The sequence below is a fragment of the Formica exsecta genome, unplaced genomic scaffold (assembly GCF_003651465.1).
Source record: "Formica exsecta isolate Colony F162 unplaced genomic scaffold, ASM365146v1 scaffold92, whole genome shotgun sequence".
NCBI lineage: Eukaryota > Metazoa > Arthropoda > Insecta > Hymenoptera > Formicidae > Formica > Formica exsecta.
The window spans coordinates 34142-45525 of NW_021853687.1; the positions used below are offsets into that span (position 1 = coordinate 34142).

Sequence of the window (11384 nt, forward strand, 5' to 3'; positions counted from 1 at the left end):
CGCGCACATCATCGATGCGCATGCGCGCATCCCCGACGCGCATGCGCGCGACTCGATCGCCCAGTTCGATGTATCGCGCGCCCTCGCTCGCGATATCGTCGCGCGCATCTCGATTAGTCGTCTCGCCGCGATCCTCTCGTTCTCGTGTATCGCGATGGACGGCAAAGTGCTGCGTGCGGCGTACTGCTGCCTGCGAACGGACGAATCTCCGTGCTGAGAGGGAGAGAGGTTGCGTGGTGTTACGCGGCGAAGCTCGTGGATCTGTCGGCGAGCCTCGCCTCGGCTCGCCTCGCGACGAACTTCACGGCGGAAGCGGAGCGAAGTCGGGCGCGATCGCTCGGTAACGGACGGTTCGGAGGTCGAGTGAGAGAGAGAACGATAGAGTGTGCCGAATAATCGGACGATCCTGGGTCGCGTGTGCTCTCATAGCGCTGGGTGAAAACCTTACCTGATACCTTACGTGTGCGTCTAGTGTTCGCGCCTAGTGCCGGGATCTGAGGATAGTTGTCAACGAGCGCGACGCACGGCCGGATATACTCGAGGAGCTTCGTTTGTCGCGAGACCTCGGAGGGTCTCTCGAGCAAGAGAAAGAGAGAGACGGAGGGAGAGACGGGGACCGAGTCAATCTCCAGAGAGGAGCTACGGAGAAACGAGAGGTACGCCTCCTCGACAATGAGACCTAGAAGTCATACTCGCATACACGCGTTTCTCGGATACCTACTTTAATCTCTTATTCGTGCACACGCGCACACATATATAGACGTAAAATTCTCGGTCACGCGCACATGTAGCGAGATCCTCGTTCCTCGAGTAACAATCGTGCGAATAGGCTATAAAACGACGAGGACGGTCAATCGGCGATTTCGCTTCCTGCCGCTCCCGTCGTCGTCCGGTTGTTCCTCGCGCAAAGATCGATACTCGTGGCTCTCCTGAGAAAGAGAGAGAAAGAAAGAGAGACAGAGAGAGAGAGAGATATCTAAGCTTGCCGACCAAAATAGCGAACGAGTCCTCTCCTCTCTCTCTCTCTCTCTCTCTCTCTCTCTCTCTCTCTCGGTAGCATCGACTGCGGGCTTTCCTGGAACGTATTCTCGTCGTTCACGACGATCGCGAGATCGAGCAAGTGACGTTCACGTCGAATAGGATTGTAATACAGAGCGTGAAATTTGACAATACATCCTTTACTTGGTTGCTTGGCCTATCGATATTCTGTGTGTTTTCTTTGGTGCTTTGAGGTTATCCAATTTAAAAATACATTTTTTTTTTGAGGTTATCTAATATTTATTGAACATAAATTTGAAATAGTACAATTTTCTATATGTATGAGGAGAATCAATGTAATTGGTGAAACCTAACATTATCTGAAATATCATGTAAATCTATTCTAAATTATCTATTCAGAATATTGCAAATTTAGTTAGATTTTATTTGCGAAAATTATTAAATAATAATTATTAAAAATTATTAAATAATTATTAATTAATTAAGGTAATATTAACAGAAAAGGAGAAAATTATAATTAACAGTAGCTAGTACTGTTAATATAATCAATTCCTTATTTATGTGTATATAAGAGCTTTCTAGGAAATAGGTTTGTATATTTATTGACAGTGATCACTCTGATACTTCGATAACAATATTGAATAAATATTTTTCTTCGATTTTTTTAGCTATCGTTACAATTAAGTTAAGAATTTATATATGAAGAGAATTTAATTTCTCTCAAGAGTTTTCAATTTAACTACAATATTAATAGTAAATAGCATATGACGTGTTTATTCTGCAACCATAAAAACCAGTATAATTATTAACGCAAATTTATTTATGAGTCATCATTATAGAAATTCATAATATTTACATTTGCTACACAACTTCAGATGAATATCTTCAGACGAATACTAGCTCTGGTTCTCTTCCAAAACTTGCTATTAAAATAAATCTGACTTTGCCACGAGAATCTCGCTGTGCCTTGCAACCGTATTCCGTGCGTCATACTCGTTGAAAGATAACAAAGTTGCTTGTGTATCTTTGTCTTTTAAACTTATATCTAGTAGTATTTTAATTATATAAAGGTTGAAGAATTTATTGGTTAATGTTTTCTGATTTATAGGGCTAAAAGGATTCGTCGGAAATCGTGACGCATCGATAGTGTGTATCGGCGAGATCGTGACAGATACCAGCGCACGTGGGATAACGAATACGAGCTCCTCGGTCTATCCTTCTCCATCGTCTCTCGTTTGTATCGTTACAGAAGACAACGGCAAGAATTACGTACCACCATAGTTGGTATAATGTGTATGTGCATATGTGCGCGAGGATAAACCGAAGAAAGAGAAGTGAAACATTCTATAAGGAATTATAAAACAACGAGTGAAACGAGTGTAGGAAAAAGTGCGGAGGAAAAGATCCGAGAATTTCTCTCGTAAAAGAAGAACAAAGAAAGGATACAAACAGGGGACACAGAGAACAAGAGGTCCTTCTGCAAGGTCGTCTCGGCTATGACGAGGACAGGGAGTCGCCTTGATCGGTCGTCGTTGATTGCAGCCGCGGATGTCAGCGCGATCATTATCATCCCATTGAATGTGGAATACGATCTCACGATTCTTCGCTAAGGGCAGTAAGACCGCGGTAGTGCAGGAATTAGCCTCGCCGCCGCTGCCATCATCATTGACGACAACAACGACGACGGCGACGACGACGACGGTAAAAGACGACGAGCAGCAACAAGACAAGCTCGCGTGCAACGGCGTCGCCGACGACGACGCGTCCGTCGACGGTACGAGCGCCGTCCATGTGTTCTACAGCACGACGATGGATCGCGGCGCGAGTGCAGAAGATCGACGCAGGCTTGCCGCAGCCTCCGCCGCTGCAACCGGTGCCGCGACGGCAGTGGCAGCAACAGCCGACCAACAGTTCAGCGGGGGCGACTCCGAGCATTTCTCCGACTCTTATGATTCTCGTCAGGTGAGTCTTTCTTTTTGCTCCTCCTCCGGAACCGTCCACGAGTCAAAACGGCTCCGAGATAATTACGGATTAAACGAAAATAGCGACCTGGAGAAATCTATCGTGTCCCGAGGTCGAAAAGCTCTCATAAATAAAAAAATTGATAAAATATAAATGAGTATATTCACAAATTGTTTTATATAATATATATTTGTATACTGGTATATATTTCTTTCTTGTAAAGAATAATCATCTTTTTCTTTTGGCAAAATTGTTGGCAAGAGTTTTCAAGATATCTCGTTGTCTAATATGCAAATACAGTATATTTACAGTTTTTTGATGTTTTATGTAAAAATTTTAGTAATTCTGTTATAATTAATATATAATAAAATTTGTATAATAAAACTTGAAATTTTATTTGCATCGACATAAAGTATATTCCCTTATGGCAGCAAAATGTGATTTTTAGCTCTGATGTAAACAAGATAAATGTTAATATATATGTATTATATGTAAATTTAAATATATTAAAATTAAACTTTATTATAACAGAATTATCAAAAGTTTTATACGAAGAATTAAAAGACATCAAATGCACTGTATAAATTTATATTTAAAAATGAGATGGAAAATGAGACATTTCCAAATTAGAAATTTTGTCAAAGAAAAAGAACGTTCATTTTTTGACAAGAAATACGATAATTCTATACCCTATACCCTACGATAATTAATCTATACCCTATTTATATATAAGACACTTTATATACTTGGGATTAGGATTAAATGTGAAAGGAGAGAATTTAAGATCTATAAAAAAAGGTTCTGTAGAGAAAGAGAGAGAGAGAGAGAGAGTGAGATATTTTTATTCACGTTCGTCGAGTGTCAAAGAAATTCTCGTCGCGTGTATTTGTGAGACTTATTGTAGAGGGCTTGTGTCCGGCAGTAAAGCTATTCCCGAGCTGTGACGCTGCGACGAATATGGCGTTCGTTTCCTGTGCACGAGCTTATTTATTGCACGATAAAACACGCGGCTACGGATGCGGACCATCGAACGCAGGTCCCTCCCCTCTCTTTCCAACGAACTGCCCCGAGAAATCGCGCAACGCGCACCTTAATCATCCCTTTAATCGCGCCGTTAATCTCAAGCGAAGCCGCGCGTCTCGGAAGCCGCTACTCTCGACGCTTGTAAAACAGAGATTTTACGCGATCGTATCAGCTTTCAGAAAATTGTATCGATCGTCTATTAATATGGCTTCGTTTATTAACCCGCGCGTCATCGTACGCAAAAGACGTTCCTTGCGTGTCTTGCAATCCATAATTTTATTTTATTCGATTTTTTAGTCTGGATTCATCGAATGTGTATTATCTATATCTTTATGCGGGGTGTCTACCCCCTGGAAAAACCTAGAAAACCTGGAATTTTCAGAGATTTTGTTTTTACCTTGAAAAATCAGGGAATTCTCAGAGAATTTTATTCAAAGTCAATTAATTTTTTCAAAAATTATCTCTTTGATCATTTTGTTCTTATATTGCAAGCATTGGCAATCTGATTGGCCAATGATCGTGAATTATATGTTTCAAATATATTATAAATATACATTTTTCTCTTTTTGATTATATATTTATTGTCATAGCAAAAAATACTGAATACACAGTATTGAGTACATATTTTTATTGTAATTCTTACAATTAATGATAGAAAATGAAAATATTATCCAAATGAAAAAGGCTTATCTTACAAAAGTCATTCAGTTCTTTTCAGTATATTTTTAAATTTAATATTTAAAATTTAAGTGGTTTATTTTTTCTTTGTATGAGTGAAAAGCATTAGAAAACGCACACACCAAGAAACTTATTTTAAAAAGTTCCATCTAAAAATTCTCTAATTTTACCTGAAATTTGAACAAATTACCTGAAAAATCAAGGAATTCTCAAGGAATTTTTTTACCAACCCTGGATAAACATCTTGTTATGCTTTTTTCTTAAGAAATTCTTTTTTTTTTATTATCTTATCATTCTTTAAAAACTCCAAATGCTTTCAAATGTGGAGAGATTGTTATATAATTATTATTATTATATAAGTATATATCTTTCTCTCTCTTGTATTTCGTCACGGATTTAATTCTATTGCACGTTTAAAATTTTTCGATCAGTATTATACGAATTATTGGTAAATTCACGCTTTCTTAGCTTTGCATATTCTTTGCGAAATTCGCATATTTGATTTTTATATATACGATTGAATGTAACTTTCCTTTATACCGTTCATCTTGGCATCCTGCGCAAATCCGTGCTAATGAACAATTGATATGTGAGTATGCTAGTGACCTCCTTATCGGCAATCACGTTTGGCACATGCCCAAAAGAAGTCTCATGAGTTTGGCCCAGCTTGTTAGAGAAAAATGTTTCAGCGATGGAGAATTGCAAAAAGCTTGCTAAAGAAAAGCTGTACATTAAATACATTTGAAATGTATTACATCCCCTCGCATAAAAAGAATCTGTCAAGTACATTTCATAAAGATGAAAATACATATCAGATCAGCCTATAAAAAAACTAGCGCGAAGATACATTTATAATGCATCGATGCGTAATTTTAATTTCTTGTGTCTGGGAAATAAGGCCATTTTTATTGCATGAGCGAGTTTATTTGTACCATCATTACATATCTATTTTCAAAGTCACAGCAAAGATCTTATAGGATCCCGCGAACGATCGTTCCGATAGTAAATGCATCGACGGTGTTTACTAGCGTTGCTAAGGTAAGAAAAGCGATCTTATCTCGCGCGCGTGCTCTCGTCTCGATCGTTTCCGTCGATTAATGTACTGGAAACTAAGCGCCTAATTTAAGGCGTGTCGTTGGAACTCCTCCTTTTCTAACGCAGGAGCGGACGGAGCGCGTTCTCCATGTAACAAGCGGTGCAATTATCAAACGTGCATTAAGATCTATGCAAGGCGCGTGTAAGCCGTGCAATTAGTTGCTGTGAATTTCTTGCGCATTACATGTTTCGATTTCTACATCTTCATATCTCTGAAATATTCACGAAAATGTGGACCGTTAAATTTCTTACTTAAACATCACGATCCTCTTTGTCGTAAAGTCTTTGTGCGCATATAACATTTCTACATAATTTAATTAATATTCTGCATAAATTTAATTATTTTTAAAAAGTGGAAAGAATATTTTTTAAACATATTAGATATAATAATTGATTCGCATATGGATTTACGATAACGAAATAATTTTAATAAGAATAAAAAAAACAACTTTTAGTGAAAATAATTGCATAAATAAATGCACATGAAACGCGAAATAATAATTAACGATGTAGAAATAAATATTTCTGCATTATTTTAATTTAACATGATTATCGATGTCAATACACTTGACGTACAACATCCGGTGATCTTGAAATGTCGATCGATTGACCGATCCAGATCATATTTGGTCACGACGACTTGGCTCAAGGATTTTCTGGAATATTTTCATTATAACATTACGAATGACGGAGAAAGAGACATCTCGAGACGAGGACTCGATTCTCGCTACGCGCCTTGCCGGCTCCTTTTAGAGTAATTACGGCGACCATGACACATGCTTGGAAAATGATTAATGTCACGAATGAAGTATGTAGAATCTCACTTGTATATTCCGCGCGCGTAAGAAATAACGATGATTTAATATGTTTGGATGATTACATATATTATCGTTATTATTAGATAATATATTTTACATTAGGTTTTATTAGTTTGATACTTTTCTGTACAAATTTTTAATTTAATTTTCAGAAATCAGGGAATTGTCATAGAATTTTATTGGGACTCGTGGAATTTTTTTTTTATAATTTTCTCTGATAATTTTGCTCTTGCAATTCTACTGTAAGCAGTAGGCAATCCGCTAATAAGCCAAGTTGTGAATTATGTGTTTAAAATATATTATAAATATATATTTATCTCTGTTTATATATTGAATGTCTTAACAAAATATTGAATTTGCAATTGTGATAAAAAGTGAAAATGTTATGCAAGTTAAAAATTTTTATCTTAACGAAAGCTATTCAATTTTTTTTTTTCAGTTTGTAAATCTAGCACTTGAAACTTAAATGGCTTTGTGCTTTTCCTTTGTATGAATGAAAAGCATTTGAAAATGCGTGCAATAAAAAAACTTATTTTAGGAAATTACACCAAAAATTCTTTAAAATATTCTCTTTACTTGGAATTTTTAACAAAAATATCTGGAAGATCAGGGAATTTTTTTATAAAATTAGACACCCTGCGTTTCCCTTAAAAGGAAAAATGCCGTCGCACTTTACGTAATCATAATATGCGCGATGTTCCGTACTCTCTCGGACTCGTATTTTTAAAAGGTATTAATCGGTGAAAGTGACGCGCATATCTGACTTGGCGAAGCAGATAATCGAAACCGTTTTAAGTTTCGAAACCGCGCGTAAATAGGGAAATGTGGGCGGCGAGTCGAAAGCGAGACATATCTGACCTCGTGTGAGCAGAGTCGTTTTTAGACGTATTTATGTCACTTAATTATTACACATACAACACATGGACATACATTTAAATGTTTATTGACTTATCAATATCAATTTTGCTGCGCGGAATATACAGGGTGTTCAAAAAAGATGGTACCAAATTTTAGGAGTACTCATAAAAACGAATCAAAAAGTCTTAATAAATAGTCCAAAAACTATTTATTGCCGAGTTATAAAGCTTTCTGTTATTAAATAAATTCAATTTACAGCAGATGTTTGATGTGCCTGCCCTCTGTTCATTTCAACACACCATTCGGCACGCTTTCTCATTAAAGATCGAACACGTTCAAAGATTCCAGATTTATTTCGTATTTGTTGACAAGAATTTTCAATTTTCTGTATCAATTCATCCAATGTGTCAACTCATGTGGCGTACGCCATGCTCTTTAAGTGTCCCCGTCAATAAAAGTCTAACGGATTTAAATCCGGTGAACGAGGTGGCCATGCAACTGGACCGCCACGTCCTATCCACTTTTCTTGTAAACGATACAATGCATACTCGAAATGAGTTCTATCTATAAGAAAATGCTTTATAACTCGGAAAGAAATGGTTTTTGGAATACTACTTATTAAGATTTTTTGGATTATTTTTACGAATACTAGACTCCTAAAATTTGGTACCACCTTTTTTTGAACACCCTGTATATATTTTCAATTTTATTAAATATTTTCATATATTTCAATTTTTTAAATACTGTCAAAAGTTCTAGGCACATTATGCTTTCACAAAATGCCTAAGGAATGTTAGCTTTGTCGCCTGTAAAAGACGGAGGCGTCTCGGGAGCATGAGATAGGTTGCGTTATATACGTCTCTGCCTTTATACAACACTTACAACCATGTCCTTCGTTAGAGAAGGAGTAATCCAATACTTCGTGAGAAAATGAATCCGCGTTATGCGACAACGGTGCATTGTTTCGCGCTCATTGTCAGATGCTTTCCACGAAAGGAAACGCTCTCGGGCGCTTTCCACTATCAAACTCCTCATTCTTAGCTACCGTAGCTTTTATTGTACCGTTTCTGGGAAAGTTTCTGGAGAGCTTAGAAAATTTCGAGCGATTCATTGAAACGTTTATCCGTTTATGCAAATTCTCATGATTCTACCAAAAAGTACTTGTTGGTGTATCTTGTCGGGAGAACCATTTTGTTAAACTGCTTTACGTGTTCTTTCAAAGAAATAAAGTATATATATATATAGTGTTTTATGTGCGAAAGGTATTCATTCTCGCTGTATTTATAGTGCGTTTATGCTGCTGAAGCTGTGAATGTTCCTAATTACTGCAGTTATTGTTTTGTCGAGGTCACCATTCTCAAGACAAAGAGAATTATTCACTGTAACATCACGCATCTGTCGTCACTTTCATTAAAAATATTTAATAATATAAAAGTTCTCATTATCAAACTTAGCCAGAATTATTAGATTGTAAAAAAATAATATCTGTGTTATAACAGAAATGAATAAAATCGACACAAATAATTTTTATTTTTTCGGCGCGTTCGATTTATTATTCAAAAAGCCAAATATAAAATTAATGAATTTTATATGTAAAATCAGGAAAGAATACAATTATTATTTTATCATATTTCAGGGTGTCTACTCCTTGGAAAAACCTAGAAAACTTGAAATTCTCAGGGATTTTGTTTTTACCTTGAAAAATCCGGGAATTTTCATGGAATTTCATTCGAACTCGGGGAACTTTTTCAAATATTCTCTCTTTGATTATTTTGTTCTTATATTGCAAGCATCGGTGATCTGATTGGCCAATAATTGTGTGAATTATATGTTTCAAATATATTATAAATATATATCTTTCTCTTTGATAAATATGTTCATTATCATAGCAAAAAATACTGAACACACAATACTGACAATGAATACACATTTTTTATTATAATTCTTACAATTAATGATAGAAAATGAAAATATTATGCAAATGAAAATGCTTATCTTACAAAAGTCATTCAGTTCTTTTCAGTACATTTTTAAATTTAAGTGGTTTATTTTTTCTTTGTATGAGTGAAATGCATTAGAAAACGCACAAAAAAAAATTATTTTAAAAAGTTCCATGTAAAAATTCTCTAATTTTACCTGGAATTTTGAATAAATTATCTAAAAAATCAGGGAATTCTCAAAGAATTTTTTTACAAGCTTTGGATAGATATCTTGTATTTCTAACATATTTTTTTAGAAGTATCTATAAATATTAAGGAGGAAAAAATATATTTCTTTTTATTCCCACACGCGGGTTACAAGTAACGTGACATTTGCAGGGTGAGGTTTAATTATCACGTTGCGCTTACACTCAAAAAAATGTCTTGCTGATATAGGTAGATTTCTAGGTGTCACAACAAAAATTTATCGCTATTTTTTGTATCTGTTAGAATATTGTCTGTTACATATAGAATTTATAGCAGCAACATTCTAATAATATCTTCTAGAAAATTTAGGTCCCATTGCCAAATGTTAATCACTGCATTGGATAAATATGAGTTTCGATACTACAGAACGATCTTTGTGAGAAATATAACTGCCAATTATAACTGCAGCATCGAAAAATTGAGAAAAATTGTTTAAAAGAGCTAGATAGATTGAGCGCGTTATACAAATATGTTAGACGTGAGGATTATATATTCATTTGTTTCTTGCCGCTAATCTTTTCTGTATACCACAGCCAAACTTTATAACAAGTATGATTGGCCTTAACATGGATAGGCGCCACAGAAAAACATTCTTTCTAAATTTCACAAACAGTTCAGATATAAATTCTGTCTCTGTCACTTAGATTGATTAAATGCGAAACATATGCGATATCACAGTATTTGCTAATCATTTATGTACCTCAGTTAATTTTGCGCACCAAGAAAATTTTTGCTGTAGTTGCAATACCACTTTTTTGAGTGTACGATTATTCTCACAATACTTTATGAATTATCTATGCTTTGTCTTCACAAAATATAATACTTTAAAAAATTATATGGAGATACATTTTTAAAGTTACAATTAAATATTCGCGCATGAGAGAGCGTTAGATGCGCGGCGCATTCGTTTTGATACAGAGGAAAAACGAAAGGAAGGAAGTCGCTGCACCGTAACGACTGATGTTTCCGTTTGGAGCAGCGGCGGCATAGACGAAAACTCGTCGGCGGAATAAAAGTTCCACCGGTGCTTCCACCGGAAGCAGCAGCCGTTGCGCCATTATCTATTTCGTTTTTCATTCACATACGTTCGGATGCAGGTGTGAGTACAGCTTTAGGTACGGAACACCTACGAATAATATAGTTGAGAGCGTAATAGCTCTAAAATAACGAGAATCCACCACCAAGATAAAAATTTCCACGTAAAATTCTATTCCATAAATTAATAACGTATTTTACATTATAATAGAATTATCTACAAAATCGTAGGAATGCATATTATATGTACTCTCTGTTTGATATAATAATTCAATTTGAAATATATAATTCAAATACATATATAATTGAGTAAAATAAAGCCTTGATATAATTCAGTTGCGTGACAGTTGCTCGAATAATATTGCAAGCGCTGTGCTTTTCGTACGGAAAAATGTATCACGAGAAGCGAAACCGAACCGCCTATTACAAGGGTGAACGACACACCCTCTAGGATAAGGGTTCGGTTGCGCATCGTGTAGGAAACCGTACGAAGAATAGCTGGAAAGAAAATATCTAACATCGAAGAAGATACTTCGTCGTAACCGAAAAGGCTTCTTTTGTACGAAAATCCGTTACAGAGAAATTCATGAGTCGAGATAAACTTGCATTAACTTCGCTCTAATCTCTCTGTGAATTTATTTGGAATATTTAACATTAAGACTGTTATCTATAATGACATTTTTTCATAAAGTTTCTTTATTAATATTATTTAAAAATAAAATTAAAATAA

The 11384-nt window shown here is 35.7% G+C and overlaps 1 protein-coding gene across 8 annotated transcripts in view; it reads left to right on the plus strand.

The window, feature by feature from the left end:
- The first annotated feature begins 95 nt into the window (after window positions 1–95).
- Window positions 96–11384, plus strand: part of LOC115245158 (patronin) — an 89385-nt gene continuing 78096 nt past the window's right edge. Inside the window, exons 1-2 of one of the 8 annotated variants that reach the window (XM_029823304.1) lie at window positions 96–656; window positions 2108–2961. In XM_029823304.1, coding sequence (XP_029679164.1) covers window positions 2578–2961 — 384 coding nt within the window. In that variant the 5' untranslated portion in view covers window positions 96–656; window positions 2108–2577. Of the gene's footprint in view, window positions 657–1141; window positions 1233–2107; window positions 2962–11384 lie in introns of those variants that run through there. The other 7 variants (XM_029823300.1, XM_029823301.1, XM_029823306.1 and 4 more) reach the window with 7 other exon arrangements.